This window comes from Cavia porcellus, unplaced genomic scaffold (genome assembly GCF_034190915.1).
Source record: "Cavia porcellus strain 051 isolate PalLab524CR breed Dunkin Hartley unplaced genomic scaffold, mCavPor4.1 scaffold_21, whole genome shotgun sequence".
Lineage (NCBI taxonomy): Eukaryota > Metazoa > Chordata > Mammalia > Rodentia > Caviidae > Cavia > Cavia porcellus.
Window position 1 is genome coordinate 24,099,320 of NW_026947504.1, and position 27,158 is coordinate 24,126,477.

At 40.9% G+C, this 27,158-nt stretch overlaps 1 protein-coding gene across 3 annotated transcripts in view; it reads left to right on the forward strand.

Moving 5' to 3' along the window:
- Nucleotides 1-14,334: 14,334 nt before the first annotated feature.
- Znf608 (zinc finger protein 608) overlaps nucleotides 14,335-27,158 on the forward strand; it is a 111,742-nt gene continuing 98,918 nt past the window's right edge. For 2 of the 3 annotated variants that reach the window (XM_063232434.1, XM_063232436.1), the window contains exons 1-2: nucleotides 14,335-14,628; nucleotides 17,857-18,976. In XM_063232434.1, the coding sequence (XP_063088504.1) occupies nucleotides 18,062-18,976 (915 nt within the window). In that variant the 5' untranslated portion in view covers nucleotides 14,335-14,628; nucleotides 17,857-18,061. Of the gene's footprint in view, nucleotides 14,629-16,236; nucleotides 16,845-17,856; nucleotides 18,977-27,158 lie in introns of those variants that run through there. The other variant, XM_063232435.1, reaches the window with a different exon arrangement.

Genomic DNA, 27,158 nt, shown 5'->3' on the forward strand with positions numbered 1-27,158 from the left:
ACTAGAAAACAGTGATGTGAACTTTCCTTTCAGCGTGCTAATCTATTTTTGGCCCACTATATATGGTTTTCAGAATTTTCACATCAGTTCTGGTCCACTCTTTGCTGTAACTTACCACTGTGATTTTTTTCTTCTCAAAATAAATAGAGATTTTCTTTACTACACTATTGTATAGCTATTGTACTATAACTTTCAAGAAAGTAGTCACATTTATTTGTCTTTGTGTAGTAAACCATCATTTGATAAAGAAAGCTATATAAAGCAGATTTTTAAGGCAGATATTTTAAAAACAGATATTTCTTAGTTGTAGTATACATATCAGCTAACACAATAGACACAGAAATAGCAAATAAGGGGCTGGGGATTTAGTTCAGCGGCATAAGCGCCTGCCTTGCAAGCAGGCAGTTGTGAGTTTGATCCCTGGTACCGATAAAAAGGAAAAAGACAAAAAAAAAAAAAAAAAAAAAAAAAAAAAGAAATAACAAATAAACATGAAACATCAGAATTAACAAATATAATACAGTCACTATCCCTCGTGCTGGGATTAAGCACCCACAGCATAGTTCTCTGCCCACAGTCTCAGAGCTAAGAGCAAGGCCTTTTAGAGAGGCCGTGGCCTAGCTACTGGGTAGTGAAGTGAGGGGAGTTTGCAAGGACTTACTAGAGTCCAGCCTCAAGATTATTCGGGAAAGTTAAACCCCTTGTGGGCTACTGCGGAGAGACTGCCAGGAAAGCTGCAGGCCAAGGAGCCCCGGGGGTCACACACTGTACCTCAGGGCTGTGGCTTCTGCTTAGCCAGGACCTGACACTGAAGGAGTCACCAGGAATCTGCTGCTGAATTTGCTGAGACTGAGGGTAAAATCCTTTCCTCCCACAGAGCCTGTCTGCTGCTCTTTACTGATAATGTTTAACACTGTGCCAGCTTCTAAGAGACAGTTTGTTTTTTAGTTAGTCTTGGGGATTGAACCCAGGAATGCTCAAGCACTGAGCCACATCAGTACTCCTCAACCATTTTTTTGAGTCAGAGCCTCATTATGTAGCCTAGGCTGGCCTCAAACTCTCAGTGATCCTCCTGCTTCAGCCTCCCAAGTGGTGAGATTACAGGTTTGTGCCACTGTGCACTGCTTAGTTCCTTTTTTAAAAAAAATTTTTATTTTTATTAGTCCATGTCTGCAGTGCATAGTGATTACACTCATCATGGGGAACTGGTACACGTATATAACGCATTGGAATTCTTTTTGTATGCCTTTTCCATTCCCCACCTTCCTCTTTGCCCTTTTGAAAACATACTTCAAGACAGAGTCTCCTTAGGTTGCCCATGCTGGGCTCGAATTTGTGATCTGCCTCAGCCTGCAAGTAACTGAGAGGACAGGTATGTCCCACCATGCCAGCAACGAAAAGCATTGGAAAGGTTCAAATTTACCTTCACAGAGCAGGTGAAAAGGGTGAACTCCGAGCTGAGAGGTCAAAAGGAGAAGTGATATAATTATTACGAGCTCTGTGTCAGGATTTCACTCTATCACAGCCTTGACTCCTATCGAGTTCTATAAAATTTTGCCAAGGTGTTTTAAAAGGTGAATTTTTAGCTAGAAATGATCATATATTATCATCAAATTCATTATGTTCTATTGCTAATTTTTATAATGAGTATCATTCCTTTTGGAATATCACATCAGTAAATTTGGTTTTTAAAACTCCTCTTTAAAACTCCACCTGCAATTCCAAGCACACATATAGTTTCTCATTTAGGGTGATGAGAACGTTCTAAAATAAAATTGTAAATATACCAAACTCATTTAATTGTACATCTACAATTAGTAAGTCTTATGGCATATATATTATATCCCAATGAAGCTGTTTTTAAAAAAAAATCAGCTATTATATGCCAAAAGGTCAAATGGAAGAAATAGGCACACAGTGTACCTAAAAGTCTGAAAAACGCTGTTAACCTGTTTTTCTAGTGCTAGCTTGTTACACAGTTGTAGTACTATATGCACATATTTATGTGTTTCCACACTTTTCCTTTGCAGAGTATTTTCCCAGACTCATATTTCCTGACCTCTTGAGAGTAACATATCACTCATCACTAATTTTTCCATTTGAATTATCTTTAAATATTTTGGAAAAGAATTGTGACTTGTAGAATCACCTTTAGTATATAGCTTGATTCTATTGGCAGCTAAAAGGTATTTATCATCTTAAAACTTTGCCTTTTTAGTTTATTTATTCTATTGAATTGAAACACATTTATCACGAGAGCTGATAACGCTGTAGGATATTTTGATTTTGGCATTTTTCTTGAAGCAGGGTCATTTTCTTTGTGATCTGGGGTTGCCCGAGGTCTTGGCACCTACAGTCTTGAGATCCACACCCCAGGCTCTACTTTCTGATATTGATCTGTTTCAGTAAAGGGATGCAGGGAATTCACTAGTTACCTTCTGATTTTCCAGAATGCAAAGATTAATTACTCTGTTGAATGAATTTTATTCCTGTTATCTGCTTATACAAAAATTCTAAAATAAAACATAAGAATTGAATTCTCTCCAAGAATTAACCAATACAATTTTTTATATCATCAAGTCTAGTTTAGTGCTTGGAAGACAGTAGATGTTTAATAAATGAACATATAAAACACAAACTGTGAACCAGTGGGGTTTTCTGAGCAGCTCCACTTTGCATGGAGGCAAGCGTGATTTGCAGGTCAATGACTGACATTCAGCTCAAATACAACCTAGCTAAATAGGCTTACATACAGCTGCCTGGGCAAGCACAGAAGCCACTTAGCTCGGACAGACGGGGCCTGACATGGTATTCCAAGTTAAGCTTGCTTCGCTTTCATCCGTCCCCATCGCAGGAAGACCTTGTGCAGATTGACTATTAGGAACCTCACACGTCCACATAAATTCTGACCGGTTTGTCTTGCTTCCCCCTCACCATGTGTGCTTCCCTCAGCCCGCTGAGGCTGTCTGTGTCTCCACAGGTGTGCTCCCGGTGGGTTTTCCCGGGCTGGGAATGAACACCTAGCTTACATCTCAGGTGGACACAGCTGCATCTTCCTGGTGCCTTCCCCCAGGTTTTCAGCTAGTGTCTTATTCATCTGCAGACCTCTGAACTCCTACTCTTATTTGCACTGAGTCCTTTCTCTCAAGATGGGTCCTCGACATCGTTTCATGCTGGAAAAGTGCAAAAGGCAACAAAACCTCTTTCCATCCCTTTTCTTTGAGCGATCCTGTCCCCTTTCGATACAGATTCTGCAAGAAGGGGATGCAACTGAGCGCTCCATGTACTCCCCTGGATTTTGATCCTACACCCCTTGTGGGCCATGAGTGCTTGCCAGGGTTTCACTCACAGGGCTCCCGTGAGGTTACCGTGACTTTTCCAAAAGAACATCAGGGCCTTTCCCTGTTAATCTTTCTTTCTTTGTTGTTGTTTCCCTGTTAATCTTTCTGTTTTGTTCTGTTTTGATATGTTTAATCTTACCCTCTTTAAGATAAAAAACAAGTGTGTAGGACTGATAACCATATTACTAAGTTTTTGCTGGATCATTGAGCAGTGAACTGTTTGCAGTGTCACTATTTGTATGTCACTTTATATGCTTCAATTTTTTTAACCTGAACAACTATTTCTAAGATGACAATATGTAACTTACCAACTAGTGATTTCTTACTGTTTATTTTTCTGTAATTCTGTATTATTTCTACCCCTTTTTTCTTTTTTATGTTTCTCTTTTAATAATAATAAAAAAATTTTTAAAATCTTGATATCCCTGAGGCATGTGGAATTGTTGATCTTTCTCTCCTCAGACGTAATCCATCCCTTTTATTTTTGTTTTGTTTTGCTTTTATCTCTCGCTTCACTTAAATCCCATATTTAGATGTCAGTATTTTCTGACCCACATTTAGGTATCAGTATTCCCCAAGGATCCCACTTTTATCCCGTGCTGTGTTTGTTGGTATTAACTGTTGCCTCAGTCAGGGTGTTTTCATTCATAAGGTCCTACCTTTCAACAGGTCTTCATTCACAAGGCCCTTTTCCCTGCTCTGTTTAGTATAACTTGGCTGTGTATTATTCTTACAGAATTTACACCTTCTAATTGGAGAGTTTCTGCCTTTAGCGTCCCTTCATGATACACTTGGTATCTCTCATCCATATTGGTACTACTGGTGAGTGACTTGCTATCCATTACTGTCTCCTACACTTCTGAGAATAGTTCTGTTCTAATCATGCATGTGGAAGTTCAGTTGGTGTCCACTAATTTAACATTTCTGAGCATTACAGTTTGTAAGAACTTCCTCGGGCATGGACAAAATTCATTAGCCCCCTCTCGGGCCTCTGCCTTTCCTTTTTTGTATGTGTCAACAAAAGACTGTAAATCATTAAAGAGTTGTCACTAGTTCCTACTAAGGGTGGGCCATCACCCTGTGATAAACACAGCTTTTCTTGAGAGGTAGAAAGGCAACTGTGTAGTCCTGCAGGGCTGAGATCACACTTCCAGTGGACTTTTGACCAAGGCTGCCTGTCCTTCAGCTGAGCCAGCACGGAGCCAGGACAATCAGCTGGGTGGACAGAGCTTGGCCTGAAGTCTGCTTCCGCTGTTCCTTTAGCAGCTCACTCTCGTGCTGGTTCATAAGGACATGTTTCTGATAGGACATCAGCCTACAGCCTGACCCCTAAGATCTGGGCCAGCGCAACTAACACTGCCACTCTCGATTTTTATTACCATCTGCTTTGCCTCTATGTCTGCATCCATTCTGCTTCTTCTTCAGCAGACTCCTTCCATCCCCACGACTTCTCACAGCCTATACCGATTCTTTAAAGTTAGCCTTTCGTCTCCCTCCAGAAATACTGAGTTTTGTACTTGCTATCATAAATCAAGTACTTTTCAGAGTTTGGCAAGTGTCTTATCTCACTTAGGAAACTCAATCATCTCAAGGGTGGAGACAATGTCTTATTCCTTTTGTACCTTTTGTGAGCCTTGTATAATTCAATAGAGGCTTACTGAGTTACTGAATGAATGGATAACAAACTGAATCACAGGAATGAGCTACAATTTGTAAAACTCTCAACGTAGTGCCTTGTGCAGTGTGTTGTACAGGTGTTTGTTAAATAAAATGAAGCTTGATAGGATGTAAGTTTGAATTTAGAAGGACTATTATTACTATAATTAATAAAAATTGTGTCTATAATTTATTAATAGACTCAGATACTTGACTCTTTATCGCTATACTTTTACTAATGTAGAACCATGGATAGAAACATTGCTTCTTTTTTCTAATTGCATATCATTTCTCTCAGTGATAGTTAAACCTCATTATATTTAATGATTTATCCATTTTCTGTTATAACAGTTTTATCAGTGACTCCTTGTGTTATAATCTCATTATTTCACAAAATTATATCCTATTTGTTAATAGTAATGGTACCCTGATTTTATCTTCTTCAATGTTCTTTTCAACGCCTGTCTTAGCTCCCCTGTGAAAAGATTAAACCTTTTTTTCTCTAACTCTAGTTTGCCTAGATTATGTGTATTCCACTGTATATTGTTATGTAAAGAATTTAATTCAGTGTCTGAACTATGTCTGCCTCATTTCTATAAACTTTTTTTTTTGTCTTTTTGAGACAGGGTCTCGCTACACAGTTCAGGCTGACCTTGAGCTCACTTTGTACCCCAGACTGATCTCTAACTCACAACAATCCTCCTGCCTCAGTCTCCCAAATGCTGGGGTTATAGGTATGAGCCACCACACCCAGCTCTATAAATTTATGTCTTAGAATAAGATGGAAAACATGCACTAAAGAAATCCAAATTACCAGATTTTTTTCTTTATTTCAAAGTGTTGTTACAAAATATTGTATTTTGTACTGAATTATATAGTGGCTAAATTCTTTTTTACTGAATATATATAGTTGCTAGACTGATTTTTTTACTTCTTGACTAAAATGTAGTATATGCAAGAAAGTTAAACGTGCTCAATGGGATCTTATAGGTGCACACTGGAAGTATAAAGAGAATAGTTCAGAATTTTACCACACAGGACCTTGCAAGTACTTTGGCTTAGAAAAACAAAAATCTGTGCAAGCAAAGGATGGGGATGCAGGTGTAACTTATTGCTTGTTTGAACCTATAACAATATCACTTGAGACAATTTTACTTGTTGGGTGAATGCCAAAAAACAATGTTTCAAAACAAAGGATTATATCATTTCTGAATAGTTCATTGCTTCTTCAAGACTTTTCAATCAATATTTAATACAGAAAATTTCTAGTATATATGTATATATGTGGGTTACATGAAGAATAATATGATTCCAACACAGTGCCCAGATTTCTAACATTTTTAATCTCACTATGCAACCTATTTAGGTAAAGTTTTAAAATTTTCAAGTGGAGATGAGTTGCCTAGCATATGTAAAGTCCTGTGTTCAAACCCCAGCACTGGAGGAAAAAAAAAAAGTTAAATTAGATGATAAGTAACTGAGGCATAGCACCAGACGCAAATACTTTGTCACGTAATTTGCTTATCTAATTAACAATGTCATGATTTCTTCTTGACATAGAACTCATATTTGGCAGAAAGCATTACCACACTGCTTTTCTTTGATAGAAGAGCAGTCAAATTCATTCTTTCGGGAGAAAATAATTGACCAATCACTTGTTTATGTTCCTGTGCTGAACAAAAAAGACAGCACTGTCATGAGACATATTTTCAGTGACAGTGGTTACCTGCAGTTTTCCTAGATTAAATATTGGCTGTACCACAATGTAGCTACAATACTTGGGCAAGTTACTTCCTTCTGCATCTGCCTCCTCTCATCTGATGATAATCATTCTTAACTTACTGAGCTGCTGTGAGGACTAAATGTTCATAAATGTGAAGAATTAAGAATTTCCAAAACATGGTAAAATATATAGTTCACTTGAATTATAAACCTATTTTAAGTATGGAAGATGTGTGTCCCTCAGACACCTGTGGGTCTTTTGGAATAGCAAAAACTTTAAAATATTTTTAAAAATAATAGGTAAAATACAATATTTCAATTATGAGGAAAAATACATTGTCTCCTTTGCTCACAAAAATGATTCAATAAGACCACTTTTAGCATTAAATTAAAAGATTTTTAATTTAGTAATTTAAATAAAAAATACTCAGAGAAGAAAAATCTTTGTCAGGATCAATAATATTTTCAGAGTTGTAAAAATTAAAATATATATTACAGCAGTTTGTTCATTTAACTTTTATGGGTTCGTATAAAATCTAACACACACCATGCAAACGCAAACAGAAAACATTAAAAGATGGCTGACAAAATGTCCCTGCACATTAAACTTCACTCTTAGCAGATGCTCAATATGTTAATTATGTTTAAAATTTTTTAAAGTGCAAAGTGATTTCTTGGATGATCTGCACAGCAGCGGGGTGTAGAAAGAGAAGGAGGAAGAGGAGGGAAAGGGGGAGAAAATGGAGGAAAAGTGGGAGAAAGGGAGAAGAAGGGAGGAGGGGATGAGAGGACGAAAAAGAAGGGTGACCATATTTTTGGAAGAAGTTGCCTATGTGTGCTGAGGTGTAGAACCTCAACAGCCTGCCCGAGAATCAACCAATCAGGAGGCCGACATCTACATGTCCACAAAGATAATTGGCTAGTGCAGAGGGCTGCACAAAGCTGATTGGCTGGTTCAAGGAGTGGTGAGGGAATTGGGGGAAACTGCTCCCTGAGAAAACAGAGAGCAACGTTCTGGCTCTCTGCCGCTTACTGGGTATTCTCCAAATGACTGTAGTGATTTATCCTTCAGGAAAGCTTGTTTGGAAAACAAAAGAAGCACAGTTGTTCACAACAAAAGTGATATTCAACAGGCGGAGGAGCTGAGTACAATGGAGCTCCTTTATTCTTGTTTAAAACAAACTTTAGCCTTCGGGTTTCTTCTAACAAATATGTTAAGATTGCCTAGAATATGCATAGACATTTTAAAATTATAAATTATTAAATTAGGCAAGACTTATTGTTTCTGATAATCACCATTGCTTTATTAATCTTGTGTCAGATTTATAAAATTGTGCAAATGGAGTATAATTCTTATCGTGCTGAAATCTTTAAATTCTGTGCAAAATATATTAAATTCTTTCACAATTATAAAGGTTCTATCACTCATTAAAAAGAAGCTACTGCTAGCTGTGGTGGCGCATGCCTGTAATCCCATCACTTTGGAGGCTGAGGCAAGAGGATGGCTGCAAATTCCAGGCCAATGAGTTTAAGGCACTATGTAGCGAGACCCTGTCTAAAAAAACAAAGAACAAAACAACAATAGAAACAAAACAAAGAGAACCTCTTTCGGAAGTTTCCTCCTGCAGTTAAATATGTATGAAAATGAGATACATTTACCAAAGTGATTGATACTGTTCTCACAATTTTAACACACATGAAAAGATCTGCTGCCACTCACAGTGTTTCTTTTATTTTGGTTTTGTTTTTGTTTAACAGCAAAAAAGGGAAGCAGAAAAGGAAACAGAAGAGGAAAAGCAAGTAAGCAGGGTGCCGAGGAACGTAATGAACGTGCCCTGCTGCCTTTCTGCCTCCTCCTACTTGACATTATTGCATTTTGTTGTCACAGTTGTTTTAAATTCAAATAAAGTAGTGACAGCATTTCACCTACAAGTTTTTAAATTCAGTTTTGCACACACTGTTTCTACAGGCCATCTTTCTGGAAATGAGAATAACTCTGTAATGCAGATTAAGCAGAAGTATTTTGCAGTCTTTCCTGGTGACCATTCCTTGGCTAGCTAACAGACCAGCCATTCAGAAGCAATTTTCTTCAGGCTGAAATTATGTGCTGACCGCAGCAGATCACTTCCCATAATAACCCTTCCCCCACCCAACGCTAAATACAATCTGTCTCCTACTCACTGTAATAACGTGCAAATGACTGTAATTTTGCAGACAAGAAACAGCCCAAAGTGAAACGTGTCTAAACAGAGGTCGATTTGAAAAATCAGGGCTATTACCTAAATCTGTAAAATACATATTGTAATAAAACCAGCAACAGCAATCTCCAATAAGTAGTCTTAAAAAATGTAGCTTGTGTTTTGATCTTCTTTATTTAAGCAGTCTCCACTAGCATAAAAGAAAAATCCTTTTCCAGAAATGGTTTCAGTACATGAGACCTAAACTGCTTCACTCTGCAAACCCGATCTCCGGCCCTTGCTAGGGCACCCTTTTAGATATAGTGGGGCACCCCACCCCGCAAGAGCCAGAGCCAAGCAGAGCTACAATTTCAGACACTTAACACTGACCTACATTACAGCGCTCTCAATGTGAGCAATATACAGCTGTTTCCCTTTAAAGAATGTGCTGTTTTGTAACATTTTGCTGGGATCTCTAACACTCAAAAGCATGAAAGGCACACACAATCTGCTTTTCGGGGGGTCGGGGCGGGGAGTGCGTACAGGAATCGAACTCAGGACCTTGTCCTTGCTAGGCAGTCGCTGTGCCGCTGAGATACATCTCCAGCCCCAACCTGCTGGGTTTTCTTTTTGTTTATTTTAAGGTGTAGGGTTGAGGAAAGGGAATGATGTGAACATCCAGGCAGAAACATCACCTTCTGTAACTTTTTTTTTTTTTTTTTTTTTTTTCGTCTTTTTCCTTTTTACCGGTACCGGAGATCAAACTCACGACTGCCTGCTTGCAAGGCAGGCGCTTATGCCGCTGAGCTAAATCCCCAGCCCACCACCTTGAGTAACTTTTTTCTTCTTTCTTTTTAAGCTCTGGGGATTGAAGTCTGGGTCTTCTGTATGTGTGTCTGGCAAGTGCTCTACCACTTGTCTTAATCTTAAATCAGTGATGCAGTATTTGCTCTATAGCACTTGGATTTGTTTAAACTACAGTGTACCTTAAAGATCTTTATTGTCTCACCTTTGAATGCAGGGCTCCTTCTATTTTATATTCTTGAAGGTGAGTTAGGAGACCATAAAAATGACCTGAAAATTTGACACAGCGATGTTATACGTATAAATGTCTATATTTGCATATCGTATGCTGGAAACGCCCAAGTCTTCCTTGGTGGGGACATAACTGGTGTCTTTGTCTTTGATAATCCTCCCCTTACCAACAGGGCCCTGAAATGTTTAGGTCTCCAGGATCCTTTCTCCCCTCTTCTTTGTCCTTTTTCTTGATTCATTGATATTGCAGGATAATGGGAATGTCCAGTGTTTGACAACTGCTCATCTCTTTTTGATGACAAATATCCATAACTGCATATTGTTAGAAGTACTTCACAGAAACTGGAATTTAGTGTGGCAGTGTCAAAGGACAGAGACAGTTTCTCTAAAAGCTCTTTAGCAAACAGGAGGATATTAATTGTAGGTAAAAAGAGTGAATGAAGAATGTTTAGTGATTGTGTGAATGTTTAATAAATCACCAACCATGCTTTCTATAGAAGCTAGAGCAGGTTGTGTAACCGTTACCTTCAGGTAGCCCAGTGTATAACAGCCTCAGACAGATAAATATGTTTCTTCATTATCTATTCAGGTTGCCACTGTGATCCTCATTAGGATGAAATTGAATTCTTTTTCTCATAGAAGCACTGTGTGCTTTAAGCTGATCTTGAATTCGTTACGAATAGCCCACGCTGGCCTTGAACTTGTGGCAATCTCCTGGTCTCAGCCTTCCGACTGATGTGATTATAGATGTGTGCACCACCATGTCCAGATGTCTATATAGGGCTTATTTTTTGTTAACTTTGTTTGCTATTTTCTCTTCTTGGTCTTAAGTAGATATCAGATGGTGATGCTGAAAAAGATTAGGCAAAGCTAACCTCATGTTAATACTTGATTCCAAATAAAAGCTCAGATGATTTCTGGTAAATAATGTATCCCAAATAGAAGATAATAAAAAATAAAGACTACTATGTTTCTCTATATAGTTTTTGCAACCCTCAGGCTCCTTGTATTGAGCAATGCTATCTTTGAAAAGGAGAGTCTCCTGCCATGGGAGGGCCTGGTTGTTTTATAAACAATACAGTGTGCACTAGATAGACTTCATTTGGGGGCCTAGGGGTGGAGGGTGCTGGTAGCTATTGGTGGTGAGAAAATTGTCTCTTTTACATTATCTTCAAGCTTTTCCCACTCCTCATTCTCATATATTATTCTCATTTGCAACCTTTCCCTCACTTCTACATCTCTGAATAGAGATGCACTCAAATGTAAAATTACAACCTACATGCTGCACAATAGCATACTGGTACTAATCAGGTATAAGCATATGGATATTAACATAGAGAAAAACACATTCCCTATTATCTTTGTGTCTTAGTTACTTCTTTCTTGTTGCTGAGACAAACTACCTGATACTCAAAGTTAAAGGAGGAAACGTTTAACTTAGCTCACAGTGTGTGGAGGTTTCCGTCCATAACTTGCTGGCTCCAAGGTGGGGTGGCTCATGGCACAGGGGCATGGCAGAGGAGAAACCTTCGGTGGCAAGCAGACAGCAGGCATCAAGCAGCAAGCAACAGCCCTCCCTTGCTTCTGTCCCTTTATACTCCATCCAAGCTGCAAATTTATTGCTCGGTGCCACCCACAACTAAGGTTGGACACCCTTAATGCCAGAATCACACCCTTATCCACACATACATACCTAATCTAACACCTTCTAAACTCCTCACCCATAATTGCATGAGTCTTTAGGGGGACAACAAATCATAATGTTTGGTAAGAGATTAAAATAAAATTTGCAATTCTATAAATATTTAAAACACTTGGGAGGCTGAAGCAGGAAAATTGCCATAAGTTCAAAGACAGCATGGGCTGCACAGCAAATCACTATGACAAAAACAAAGGGATGAACTAGGCTGACTCCTTCAGTTTTGTAAGGGAAATAGCTCTGATTTCAAGACTGGCAGTTAATTACCTTGGTTTCAGTCATCAATTAGCTGATAGTCCTTTGATGCTTCTTGATTGAGTCCTTTGTGAAACAAAACAAACAGCAAAGCCAACACATACTGATTTATACAAAAGTTTCCTGGAAAACTTTGAGAGAGACAGGAAATGGGAGACGGTGTGAGTTAGAATGGGAAGAAATGCTTTAATTTATCAAAATGGTTTGAGTTAAATATGTGATTGTATTGGACATCAGTTTTCATACTTTGGTCATTTTATCCAAAAGGCTTAAGATACTAAATGTTGAAGTTAGGATTGGTTAATGATTTGAATAATAGATGTGTAAATTTTGCTTTTGGTTACACCAAGTCTCTGCTGTAGACCTGAGATTTGCTTCTATGAAGGGGTCTGTTAGAGAAGATGCCACTCATGAAGTCAGCTTTTTAAATATGCCCTTTGAAGTTCTGTTATTCTAAGAGCTATTGATTTTTCCAAACTAATATAATATATGGGATAACCATGAGTTCACCAAGGCTGAAATCTAGACGACACCCCAGGAACACAGAAAGTGCGCAAAAGTGATCTGGTCCTTTGAGAAACCACTTTTCTGAAAGAAGAAAAGTTAAGAATCACCATATGGTGCTGTGTTATTATCAGCCGGCCACACAAATGTATAATCTGTACATTTCAAAACACAAAACAAACATCAGAGCTGAGATGGAGGGTAAGTAGATACTAGGTCTCAAATTCTCATTTTATTCATGCCCAGCTTTGACTCTAAATGGATTTAAGGAAATCTAAGAACTATTATAGATGGCATTCTCTGGTTTATATACTCCAATAAAGGGTAGAAACTACTGTTTATTACTATTTGCAACATCAAGTCTAGTTCATCTAGGGTAGTGAAACAACTAATTGGCAATTTTTAATGGTCTAAATATATTAAAAGCCCAAACAAGTCAATAGCTATTACTTAAAACATGTGACATAAATATTTGTATTGATCCACAAAGTCATCACTGAATATTTACATCCTATGCTATCTTCTGCTTGCAATAATTCACTGTGTGTCCGTTTGGCTCAGTGAAGAGGTATTTTTAAAATTCCAGTTGTCATGTATCAATTACAATCTCAGTTGCACTGGATTTCCTCAAATTTGGGATCAACATGCTTTTGATTAAATTCAGAAAGTACCCATTGGCTTTAGATTTTCAATATTATAGCTCCTAAAAGTAATGGAAAATAATACTGAAAATTTTAAAAATAAAACTTGTTCTAAAAGCTTAATAAGAATATAGGTACATTAGTGTAAATATATTGGCAACTTGTTATTCTGTATTAACTTCTCTTGTCCTGTGACAGGAGTCCATTCACTGGTTACATCTGTCCTATGATAAATTCTAAAATATTTTGTTTTTGTAAATTGCAGATGTAAAATTCTGAAGACACTACACTACCTTTCCTCCCCATACAAAAAGTGTGAAACATTTAGGGAAGAGCAATTCTGAAAATTACGCTTGTTTAAAAGTGAAAAGACTTTAAAATGAGATGTGGGACTGTTTCAGGGGTTAATACTCCTGGTATATTTTATCTCCCACAAATCGATTTAAAAAAGAAGAATCTGGCCCGAGGTGTTAATATGGTTGGCGGTGGCGGATTTTGCTTTATTTCTTTGGAGCCATCAAAGCCCAGGTGGGGGGCTGGCTGCTAAATTAGGGGACAGATCCTCTGCGTTCCCCCGGCTGAACGTCTGCAACCTTCTCACTCCAGTGCTTGTAGACCCGAAAGCTGGAAACAAAAGGGTTACTTGTTTCCCCTCACTGCCTTTACCCCCAGATCGATTTTTCTTATTTAATCAGCAAGCAAAAAGAGACACTGGGAAGAGGGAAAAATGCAGGAAGGGCAAAGTGTTGGGGGAGGGTGGGAAGCCGGAGCCGCAGAGGAGAAAATCCTTCCCGGAGCTGGGTCGCCGCGTCCTGGAACGAGGCGGGGAAGCCGGCAGCACAGCCAGCCTCCTCTCCTCCTCGCTGGCTGGTGGCTCATTTGGCTTCCCTCTGCCACCGAGCGATCACATACATTATTTCCCCCAAGATAACACAACCCAACTTGTATTTACCGACATCCTCTCTCCGCAGCCTGTTTGAGATTTGTTTTAATAAATAAGTGTTTTATGTGAATGATGCAGTAATTGAAACGGGCAGACCCCCCCCCCTTTTTTTTTTTTACTGCGGGAGGTTCCTCAACCCCAATCTGGTTGGAAAATAAAACGCTTTGTCTCCACAGCCACCCCCCACCGCACCCCCACCCGCGCGCAGTGTGTGTTTTATACGTGTGTGTGTCTCAGCCCCTCCAGCAGCCCAGAGAAAGCAGCCAGCCAATGAGAGAGCCCGGTTTCATAAAAGCTGCTCGCTGATTGGCCCGATGCGAAAGGGCATTGGGAACAAAGAAAAGTCCCTTTCAGGTACAGAGGCTTAGAGCTCCTTCTGCTTCACTCCCCCTGTGTGTGTTGTGTTTCAGTCCTGATTTCAGTGTTGCAGAACAAGCTTGTTGTGTATGTGCACCAGGGGGATTTTTGTTTTCTGGTTTTTTTTAATTTTAATTTTTGTTTTTATAAAAATACACAGGAGAGTCTGACAGTTGATGGTCCATCTTCTTTAATAAAAAATTTGTTGAAGAGATTATAATTTCCAAAATAAAGCGGCTGCAACCAAACACATTCAATGCAGTTAGAAGGAAAAGGTCAACTCGATCCCATACAGACCGTAAGTACGGTTGCGTGGTGTGTCTCTCTATAGCACTTAGCGGGGACTTCATGCAGGGGAATGTGCGACTTTTATGCATTGAAATGAGGAACTAGTTACAGGGCTTGGCTTTTTCATTTAGAACAACCCAAGAAGGGTGAATTTTATTCAGTGGAGGGTGAAGCATTTGTAACTTCTTCACACAAATGAAGCTTGACTGGGCGCTCCGGGTAACTTAGAGTAAATTACCTTTTGGGCTCTAACCCAAAGGAGGACGAAAGCGACACAGTTACCTGTCCTGCTCCGCAGTGTCAGCTCTCCAGCCTACCTTACTCTCTCCCTCCTATCCTCATCGGGCGACCCCCTCCCCACCCAGCCAGGAAAATGGGACAGGGGCAGGACGAGCCGATTTCTGTCTCCTGTCACAGCCTAGTGCCCAATAATTTAACAGCAAACAAGGGAATATTCACCATTACATGTAATGGTTATAATTATCATTTTCCACCTTCTTAAAAAGGCAAGCTGCAAAAACACCATGGGGAGAGGGGAGGAGCCCCACCCAACCCAAACATACCCACAAATAGTTACCGTGGTGTATTTATTACATTTAGGGGCTAGCAAAATGTGTTCTTTGTTGGATACACGGAGGGGTCCCTAAAATCCGAGGCATTGGGAGGTGCCCCCTCCCCTCTCTGGCGCCCATGTCCCTGGCCCCTGGGGAAAGCCTACAAATTGGAGATAAGTTGAAGAAAGGTTTATAAGGTGTTTCTTTAAAACATCTGCTTTGCTCTGGTGCTCTCATTTCACTCCTGCCGAACTTCCGAGCCTGGGATCGCGGGGAAATGTTTCACATTCATAACTAGATGCTCAGCCGGGGGGGGGGCGGCGGGGGAGGGGGACCTTCAGCTTTTTTTAAAGACCAGATCAGTATTTTCTTGATACGCTTGTCACCATTTTTGTTCTCACGACAACCAATTGAGCCCTTGATCCTCACGTGATGTGAAAGGCTCGCACTGTAACCAAATCGCTGCTTTTAGTGGTTGGTTGTGGCTGCTCGCGCCCATCCCCCGCCCCACTTGCAGCGCAGCGGCCCCGCGCTTCCAGTCCATCAACAATTCATTACTGCTTTTAGCTTCCCAACGCCGGCTAATTAAAAATCCTAAGCCCGGCTCCTGGCTCCGAGGCTCTCCCTCGGACCAAACCCGGGCGGGGCGCGCGGTGGGGGGCGGCGAGGAGGGAGAGCCGCGGGGGGGGGGTGCTGCGCCGTGGGCCGCGCGCGAGGGGGGACTGTCCGGAAAAGGTCGCCCAGAAAAATCTTGTTTTGACTCTAATTATCGAATTACCACATGACTGATTGGCGTGAGCTGAGAGGACGCACCCCCTCCCCCGACCCTACCAGGAACACGGTTCCTTTTTCTTAAAACAACGTGAAACAGGAAAACATCGCATCCTGGGGCTCGAAGCCGGAGCCCACGGGAAAGGCGGCCCCCACGCGGCCCCGAGTGGGTCCCAGCTCGGCCCCCGCTCCGGCTGCGCCGCACCCCTTCCCGGCCCGCTCCCCCCCCCCGCTCCTCCCTTCCCCCCGCTCCCCCTCCTCCCCTCCCTCCTCCCCTCCTCCCCTCCTGGGCTCCTAAGTTAGTTGGAGAAATCAAATCTGTCAGGACGGGCGGAAAAATGCCACTTCCCGACTAAGAGGCGAAATCCAGCCCAGATTTTCAGTCCTTTCTTCTTATTCTTTCTTCCCTTTCACTAATTTATCCCGATGTTAGCACATTCTGTCTTGTTTCTCGCAGACGCCTGTAGGTTTGCTACATGGGATCATTACTTACTGATCATGGTGACTTTCAAGTCTGGGACTGAAGGCGGAATGAGAAGTTGGGAAAACTTTTTTCTCTAAGCTTTTTTTTTTCTTTCCTTTTAAACCTATTATTCTCGATGCTTGTTCAGAGGAAAAAAACCCTTTGGTGCTTCTGTTGTGAATGTGAAACATTATCTTCCAGCCGTACAGTGACACATTTTTTTAAGGCGAAAAGGACTCCTGATCTATTTGCCAAAAGGGGGGGTGGGGCGGTGGAATAATGTTATCAAGTGATTATTCTGGCTGAGATGTGTTATTTGGTTTCTTCCTTCTTGATCACTTGGTGTTTAAGTAAAATGAGGCACAGGCTTGTTTGCCGAGTGGCGTGGGAAATGTATTTTGATTTGCTGGCCTAATTAAAAATGATAAAGGATTAAAGGTAAGCCATGTCTTATGTGTGTGTGTGTGTGGATATATATATGTATATTTATTTATTTTTTCTTGACAATCAACTGTTAAAAAAGGGGCTGATCCCTTTAAAAACCGTTTTAACTGCTCTTTGTCAAACACACACTCATTTGCGGTCATGGAGGCCACCTTGCCAGATCACTTAAAGTGTATGTCTTAATCAGTTTCCTCTAGTCAGGAGCAGCGCATTTAGCAGACTGAACAGTTCTGTGACCTAGGAATAGAGTAGAATTGTTCAGGTGGATTTTTTCTTTTCCCAAAAGGCATATGTTTAACCTTTCATACAACACTGTCTTTTATGGAAAGAAATGTTTTTACAGACACGTGTGTATATTCCAAAAAATTCTCTGAACTGGGAACAGAGGATAGGGAGTTATGTGTGTGAGGAATTGCTGGTTTTTTGTTTTGTTTATTCCTTTCTCATTGCCCATTAGACAGTTTGTAAGAAAGAGTATTAAAATTAGAAATAAGGAAAATTTAGTGACATCTTTTTGAAAACTAGCCTCAGAGGACTTCCAGGATCTAGTCTTTTATACTGCAAGAGATAGTCCATGTTTAGGGGTGTTTAATGCCATGTTCCTCTTGTCTGAGTGTTTGGATTTTGTTTCTGGGCTTAAGATATCACATGTACCAGACAAAATTCCTAAACTTAAAAAGAAAAAGCCATGAAAACCTTTCAGGACTTGAACAATCCTTAAGATATGTTAATGCTTTTTAAAAATTACTTATCTTTGTGTTGTTGATAAAGGGATTTTCTTTTTGGTTAATGTGAGATGCTTACTGCCATGGGTATATGTTGGGGGATCTGGTTCTTTCCTTTTAAATGTGATACTGGACTGTGGAGACAATACATAAGCCACTTCACTTTACCCTCCCCTGTTCCCCTTACTGACTCCCCAGTGTTAATCAGTTTTTTTTTTCCTTTTTTAAAAAATTCTGGTAACACTCAGACAAGAAATATTCGGCTTTTCCCCCCTTCACAGGAGAAGGTGGACCTGGACTGACTGGTGTAAAATTCGTTGGACACATTCGTGGAGCAGGAAGAAGAGGAAGATTGGGAGAGTTTTTCTGTTTTTGTATTTTTTTTTTTTTTTCTCTTAAGAGAAAGCCCAGCGGAGCTAAACGAATGTCCCCTCATCTCCAAAGGAAAGTTCATCGGATTTTTATTCTAGAGAGCTCATCTTCAGGATGTCAGTGAATATTTCTACAGCAGGAAAAGGTGTGGATCCAAATACAGTTGATACTTATGACAGTGGTGATGATTGGGAAATCGGGGTTGGAAATTTAATCATTGATTTGGACGCTGATTTGGAGAAGGACAGGCAGAAATTTGAGATGAATAATTCCACCAGCACCACTAGCAGCGGCAGCTCTAAGGGTTGTGGAGGTCCGGCGGCGGTCAGTGGGGCTGGTGCTCCTGCAGCCTTAGCTGATGGCCTAAAATTTGCTTCTGTTCAGCCCTCTGCCCCCCAGGGGAATTCACACAAAGAGACCAGCAAATCAAAAGTGAAAAGGAGTAAAACTTCTAAGGATGCTAATAAATCTCTGCCTTCTGCTGCCTTGTATGGGATTCCCGAGATCAGCAGCACGGGCAAAAGGCAGGAAGTCCAAGGGCGCCCTGGAGAGGCTACTGGCATGAATTCAGCGCTGGGTCAAAGTGTGAGTGGCGGCGGCGCTGGCGGCGGCAACCCAAACAGCACCAGCACCGGCACCGGCACCTCGGCTGCCCCCGCGGGGGCAGGCTCCTGTGGGAAGGGCAAGGAGGAGAAGCCAGGTAAAAGCCAGAGCAGCCGAGGCGCCAAGCGGGATAAGGATGCGGGCAAGTCCAGGAAGGACAAGCACGAGCTGCTGCAGGGCCACCAGAATGGCAGTGGCGGCCAGGCCCCCGGCGGGGGGCACCTCTATGGCTTTGGGGCCAAGAGCAACGGAGGTGGTGCGAGCCCTTTCCACTGCGGGGGCGCTGGGAGTGGCAGCGGAGCGGCTGCAGGGGAAGTTAGCAAAAGTGCCCCGGATTCAGGGCTCATGGGAAACTCTGTGCTGGTCAAGAAGGAAGAGGAGGAGGAGGAGAGCCACAGGCGAATCAAGAAGCTGAAAACTGAGAAGGTAGGAAACTATGGCCTTCCTCGGTGCCCCCCTCTGCTCTGTGTGTTTGGGTGGGGTGTGGGGGTGTGGTTCGGTGTGGTTTCCACTCACCCAGCTTCCTGGTTCTTTGTGAGGTTCCTCTGATATACATGCTTTACGTTCGATTTGATATGGGGGTGCTTTCTGGGGTGCAGGGTTCGGCTCCTGCTGCTGCTGCTGCTCCTGCTGCTGAGGTTTAGTGTTTGCGTCCCCAGGTGGGAAGGGCCCAGTGATCCAGTACCTTCTGCCCTACAGAGGGTGGGCTCCTGGGCAGTCAGCAAGGTATGCGATGCTTTAAGTAGAAACCCTGCCTGTGTATCCACTTGACTCTGGTCCTGGTTTCTTCTTTAAGGAGCATTGCCACGTTTTAATTTGCACATCTGTATTTTTGCTAGGTATGTGACCTTTGGTGCAGGTTTCAAGTTTCCTCTGTGGAGAGGTATAGGGAGGATTCTAGTCTGCTCGCCACCGGCATCTCTTTCATGGTTTTGTTACTGTCTCCAAAACAGTGCCCTCAAAGAATGACCTTGGATGGGTCTCTTCTGTCACTGGTCCTGAATTACCCTCCAAGCTTGGTGTGTTGGCTCATTGGTTTCATAACTGTAGCAAAACTGGGACGGTTTTGGTGGCTGCTAGGGCTCGAACTTTGTTCCCTCACCAACTTTGTAGCTAGAGATTTAGGAGTGTTGTCCTCTGGGGTGTCCACCCCCCTGGAAGCTGCAAGCTTGGTGAGAAAAATACAACACACTTAGTGGCTTGATGTTCCTGAAATGTGAAGATATAACCAAAAAGGAGACCGAAAGAGTACAGCAAGTTGCAAGAATTACTCCTTGCATAAACAATGTGGACAGTGTCCTAGGCCATTGGGGCCCATCTTTCCATCTCTGTCATTGTCTGCAGTCGGACACTGCCTTGCAGAAAGTGCCCCAGTGCTGTGCTGCTTGAGCATGGAGGCCTCTGTCCTGCCTAGCTTGGTGCAATGGTGGTGTACCGAGTAAGGTCTGGGAACAAAGATGGTGTGTCCAGCAGGCACTGAGGTAGCTGAGGGTATGTGTGGTCCTTCTGTAAAACCAGTCTGTAGATGGATTTTACAGCGCTGTTTTGAAGAAGCCACTTTCTATCATGTGACTTGTCGTGCAGTTGTTTGGAGATGTGCTTGGAGATGTTCAGTGATGAATACTTGCTTTTGCTGACTTGATTAGAATGATTAGAATTGTAACTGATGTCTTTAGGTAATTATTTCTGTGTAAATTTATGCACAGTTCTCTAAGACTTTTTATTTGTTTTGTGTGCTCAATAAATACAGTATAAGAATAAAGTTTTGATTTTAGAAGTTCATTTTAGAGGGTGAAGTGTAAAAGATGCCAAATTTAAAAAGGCATTGAACTTTTTTGTGTGCTTGTTCATATCCTTTTGGTTAGACTGCACTCTAGATTGATGAATTTAAATGAATTTTTTAATCCTAGGTTTCAATTTTTATATAATGGGAAATATATAGCTCTACATAATTTCCACCAAGGGCATTGTGAAGTCTTCTTATTACTTAGTACAGTAGGGCATTTACCTTTGTTGCCAATGGTCTTCAAATTGCAGCTCTAATCTGCTCTAACTATCTAGATGAATTGCCCTAATCCAGTGCACACAATGGCTGCGGTTAAGGAGTCAGAGCCGTTTGATTGGATTCACTGGCTGCGTGGAATGTGGGAGGTACTGCCCTTTTGCATTCCCCTTAGCCTTTTAATCTTCCAGCCAAATGTTCGCATTCAACAATTTTGTTTAGCTGGCAATTGGAGCATTTCAGGATCTCAAAGGCTGCTGTCATGGCAACTGAGATTAGAGCACCGTGTCACTTCTCTAGTTTTTGTGTTCTTTTAGCTTTCCAGTCACAGAGGAAACTGGATGAAGAATGGGGGAATTAAATTATTCATATGCATGCAACTCATCTTCCATCAGAGCAGTATAAGTGTGATCATATGAGTTACATAAATGAAAAAGCAAACAAACCATGGTTGGCCTGAGTGGGGGAGGGGAGTGCATGTCCTCTGAGACTGACTCCTGGCCCAGTGGCGGGAAGGAGGGTGTGAGGCCAACTTCACTCCCTGGAGCTGACACAGAGGTCTTGGGATCCCTGCAAGGGGCTTGGATCCTGTGGGGTTGGCTGTCCTTGGCAAGCTCTGGTGTTGGCTCAGGGTCTCAGATGTTCCATGAGCCTTTCCTCCTCACCACAGGAGCACATGGCACTCCCTGGCATGAATGCCACCGTGGGAAGGAACTCTTAATGCACCAACTAGTGGTTGTGTCAAATGAGGCTTCCATTTAGATAATACTTCCTAATGGAATGAGTATACTTGTCTAGGAAGTAAATATTTAGTAGGGCAAGCTTCACCTAAGTAAATGTTTCAACTTCAGGCTCTTGCAGAAAGATTTTTTGGTCAATTTATATGATGTTTCAGTTCAGCCTTGCTTATCTGGGTTTGTGAAGAATAAGTGCCTTACAAGTGAGATGATTTTCAATAATCATGTGGCATCACGTGCAAAGACCAAATAGGAGGATGTGTTTGTGCTCATCTCTTTTTTCCTGCTTTGAGCATTTGCAGGAGATTCATAGGGCTGCTGTCACACCATGCTTACCTACCTATTTTTGGGCTGTTTATTCTGCTTCTTCACTGCACAAAGTCATGTAAAATGTGATAAATTGGGCCTTATGAAACCTAATTAAATCAGTGAGTGTTCTACTCCTTTATGTGGAAACCACAAGTATGTTGTAAAAGTCGCCACTCCCTTAATACGTGAACAAAAATCAAAACATGCTATAATTCTCAGATGTTCCAGCCGTATTTCTATAGCCTATTTTGTGGTTAAGCCACCAGTGACATGTCTAAGTAGATTTGACAGTTTGGCTTTTGGTTGTTAAAATCTGCCCCTCTACCTTCCTTGTCTTTTTTTTTTTTTTGGCAGCAGAATAGTCTTGTATTGCAGCTCTTTATGTATCCTCTTAGTTTTGACTTATCAGAGAAGCAGGCATTCAGCTGGGATAAATAGTGATATAGAGTTGTGTACATACGTTTATTCGATTGCTGGCAAATTGCAAAATATATGGAAAAATTCTTAAAAGCACTGATACTTAAATAGAAATGAAAGGCAGGAAGTCACATAGTTGTATTATAGGATTCTACTCAGTATATATTCCAAGAAGAGAATTACTTCTGTAGTATCATATTACCTTCATTAATATGGTCCTTGTCATCTTAAAAGGAGTATCTACAAATGGACCTGTCTATAAAGGATATCATTCATTTTTGTTCACTTGTAGAAGCCTTTTTACACTTCACTTGGGAATTCTGGCACATTTTCTAAATGAGTGTGAGCAGTTTAAGGATGTATTTTGATTAATGAGGGTTTTTTTTTTTTAGCTGATATGTTCCCCCCGCCCAGTACAGTGCCCCCTATGAATTCTGCTTAGAGTGCAGTTTATCCATGGCGAAATCAAAGGGCAAGAAGGTCACTTGCTATAATTAAAGAACAAAGTCCATTGTTGTTGGACAGCAAACTGTTCTGAAAGCTACATAAGAGATTTAGCTGTTAAAAACATTGGTCACTAAGGGCGGCTTCCAATCAGCACTGATTCAGCTCCTTACTTTTCTATAGGCTTTCTTGGAGGGCAAAGGAGCTTTTTAAGGTGGGTCTCAGGGAACTTTCCCTAAGAAAGGGCTCTGTTAGAACTAATGCAGCTTGTAGTATTTGGGTGAGCAGGCCAGTCACTGAATTCTGGAGATTAGTATTTGAAATCTTAGGTTTGGTGGGGAGATTAAACATGTCCACAACTATTCGAGATTGAACTAAAGGAGATAATGTATAGCAACTTTTAATAACTTTGCAAATAGTCTGTAAAAGAAAAATGGGGGGAGGAATTGATTGTTCAAATTTCATGAGGCGAAGTATGCTTTTCTAGAGAAGGCTGCATGGCTGCAAGATGGTTTTAATTAGAGTGTTATAAAGACTTATTTTTCCTAAGTAGCATTTTATAGTTAGTAAATGAAATGTATGCTGAAAGTGCTAAGCAGAAATCTCCCTAACCACAGAGGTGTTCAATAACCAGATTTAAAAAACATGGAAAGAACCATCTGTTCTTCGTTTCCAGCATGAAAAACAGGAATTGAATGGCTGAGATTTGCTCCAATTTTGACGATGTCTGCTTTTTTTTAATTTAAAAAAAGTTCACCTGGTACTTCATAGAGACTTGAAACTGCAGTAATGTGAGCAGCGCTGTGAAAACACATGTTCCTCCATTTATGTTAACCAGTTCCACTTTTATTCAAAAGAGTTCCAGAAGCTCAGCTCTTGACCACTTTGTAATAGTTACTCAATTCCTGCAGCACTCCCAAGCGGGGGTTCTTTTTTCAAGTATGTACTTAGTGGGTACCTGAATTATTCTGTCAGTTTTCTCCCTGGAGGCAGCGAGGTCTCTCCCTGGCTCACCATGGTCAGCATTTATCTGTTAATTTGACTGTGTGTGATAGTGCAGTGGACTGGTGGTTACCGTGTATAGACCATGCTCCATTTCTGAGTGTATAGACCATGCTCCATTTCTGAGCTGTAGTCTTTCTAGGATTCTTGATAACAAGCAAAATATTCTTTTAAGACTAATTTTTGAGTCCTTGACTTTTAGACACTAAGATTCTTAGTACTGGGTTTAGTAAGAGCCCTGGGTAAAACATTATCCTGCCTTTGTTTGAGGTCTTTTATTGAAGTTAATGACTGGGCTTGTGCCTCCCTGAGATAAATGACATTATCTCTGAGTGGGCTGACAGGAAACAGACATGTTAATGGTGAAGCTGCAGGGAGGATCTGCTCCAGTTCTGACAAAAGAGTTGAGAAGGGACCCCTGGTTGTGGTCATTAACACATAATGCATTCTTGCTCTTCCTAAGAGGCCCTTGATAATTGGAAAGCTATTTTAGCCACAAGTACTTAAATCATAAATCTACTATTCCTAGTTCCTTTGCACCCTTAAAAGTAGCAAAGTAATGTGTTTTTGTTAACAAGTGTGCATGCATCTGGCTTTCCAGTGTGACGGCAGCTCTAAGCCACAGCAGTAACATTTGGGAGAGCTGTATGTTGAACTGTCTTTATCTGATAGGTTCATTCTTTGTCTTTAAACTTTGCCTAGTGATCTCACAGCTTTAGTAAGGCAGAAACTTGGTGAGGCTGAATAGAAGTCATTTTGATAGTTGAAGATATCTCATTGGAGAGAGGATGAAATCTCTTTTTATAAGCTAGTTAAAGATTTTGCTCAATGATTTGAATGTGATGGAACCTCTCTTTTGAAATGTATGTTAAAAAAATCATGAGTTTCAGTGCAGTTTAAATGCTTCTTGAACAAAGATAATTGCCATGTTGAGCACACTCTAAAGGTGTAGAAAAAGTGGAAGGCTCATGTTACTCTATTCTTTAATATTAAGCACTGGAAGTTTTTCATAGTAATTATTACAGCACAACATATTTTTGAACTTGCCAGCAATCTGAACATAAAGCGTTTTCCCTGAATATAAAATAGTTTATTCCTAAATTACTTGTATGGTGTCCTGTGTAATGTAGAAATGCGAATTAAGTAAATACTAGGCTGTCCTGGTTAGCAACATCATAGTAGACATAATAACCCTTCTTCCCCAGGATTGCTGTAAGTAATAATAATACCTTCGCATCATTTAATATTATAGAGAAAGGGACCAGGTGAGGTCTCTGCTTCAGTAATGACTTAGGTTGTCACAGAGTAAGTAATACAGGGTCACACTGGTGCCCTCTAACTCATGTTTCATAGTGAGTGTGTAAAAATGTTGAGTTGTGTGCAAAGATACTGGACTGGGAGCATTAGATGATAGGGGCTTTGTTCATTAAGAAATAAACAAAACCCAGAAGTTCCCACTGATTTTATGATTCACCCTGCTGGACAGTAGAAGTTTCCCTCTCCTGTGTCCAATTCTTTCAACTGAAATTTCAGTAGTGTTTGCTTGCTTTCTGTTTCATGTTCTTTTTAATTTAAGCGAAAGGTTTTGGCAACTGGAACAAAACCACTGTAATGAAAGGTTGTTGAACTATTTATAGTTGACTGACTAGCAGTTGGGCTGTTTGTGATGTTATTTTGAGAACCCAGATGCTCACTTTGTTGCTAAAGCTGAAAGTTGCATATTTGCTAGATTTTGCTTAGATACACCTTCAGGAATGTAATGGAAGAGCTTTTTGCATGAATAAATGAATGCTCACTTGGCAGATACTTATATTTTGGTTGGTCAATGGGTCTTGAACCACAGGTTTTGGCAACTGGAACATGAGATACTCAGAAAGTTGTTTTTTGTTTTTTTGAAATCCTTGCCACAGCTAAATGAAAATTTAAAAGTATGTATTCTAACTGTAATAGAGAACTCAATGGGAATAGTGTTTCAGTTAGGACAAGTAGGTTTGAATCCTGATTTTTCAAAGCGTCCCTTTCTTCTTTCTTACTGTCTTCCCAGTCTGATTATTCTGTACTGTGACTGTTCCTGCTGGGAACCCTCAGTGTCAGTGAGCACCTGAAGAGAGATGTGCCTGCAGGGACATTCAAGCACATTCCAGTGACATGTAGCTTTTACAGTGTACAAGTGAATAAAAACATATCGATTATATTTTGTGTTGTATGTCATGGTTTTAAAAAGTAGATATTTAGGTCGTGGAATTGGCTTATTATGTTAACCAGAGAGCAGATGGCATGGTGCCACAGACGTATAATTTTACTTAAAGGGACTTCCAGGGTTTTGATGTGTTTTCTTTTCCTCTTATTTCCCTGATGGCTTCTTTTTATTCAAGGGTAACTTAAGGAGACCTGGTAGCAATTTTACTGCTTTCCCCTGACAGTTTGAAATAATAGCTTGGTCTTTGGTTGCACTGATCTTCTACTAGTCAACTGGATTCTGGTTTTTGTCATGCGGCAGTGAATTGAAAAAAAAAAGTTTGTAGTGTGTTTTAAGAAATGGACCCTTTTATATGCTTCAATTAGTAACAGACGACAAAGTTCTAGTTGGTCACACTTTCATAAAGTACTGGAAAGTCACTGTTCGTCCTTTTGATTAGAGAAAACTACTGGTTTGGTTTCTTAGGGAAGCACACCTGGCTCCTAACTGCTCACTGAACACCTTTTTGTCCCTCGCATTAGTTGCTAAAAGTTCAAAGGTCGTGTCTAAATTGTTCCAGGTTAGGTGAGCAGGCTTTCCTCATGTTGGAGGGCAGTACTTTTGATTACTTCAACTCACCACACGTTTGAATACATTTGGCTTAAAATGCGCCATTTGTTTCTGTGCCTGGATTTTACAGTTTAACCCGTTCTTTACCTAAAATATCATCAGACAGGAAAGCACCCTCCTCTTTGTTTCCCCAAAATGTGCATAGGCAGATAGAATTACTTTTGGATTTCCTGTCACTTCCTAGACTGATTTTGTGGATGGCTCATGTTAAAAAACAATAATGTTTGAATAGGAAGGTTGGAGACCTTGGATTTTCATTCTTCATGGAGAATTGTTTGTGTGTGGTGCACCCAGTACACGGGTAATGCTATCAAATCTGTGCTTTACTAGAGGCTTAGGACCAGCCCAGCAGCCCTTAGCGGTGTGCCTCAGCCCTTTAATTCTTTGCCAGCTCTTTTGTGATGGAAATGAAAGCAGAAATGAATCTTTGCTGCTAGGGAGAAAACAGGCACAACACGTGGAAACTGACCCCTGCACCACTTTAGAAGTAAGTAGTGGAGAGTACTTTTTAAAAATATTTAAAAAGTGAAACTTAGAGAAAATAGTTCGGTTCAATTTTTTTTTTTTTTTTTGTCTTTTTTCTTTTTATCGGTACCGGGGATCGAACTTACGACTGCCTGCTTGCAAGGCAGGTGCTTGTGCCGCTGAGCTAAACCTCCAGCCCCGAAAATAGTTCAGTTCAATTTTTGCGTGAAGAGAAGCGGCAGATGAGCCGAGCACTTGACAAACGGAGGGCTGACCCAAACCTGACTTGGTTATCCCTTTGCACCGGTCGAGGTCTTACGTAACTGATGAAAAGCAGTTCACAGTCCCAGATCTTTCAACTGCTCTGAGGGCGGATTGAGAGTTAGGGGGAGTTTGCTTCGGTCGCCCGAGGGAGCAACACGG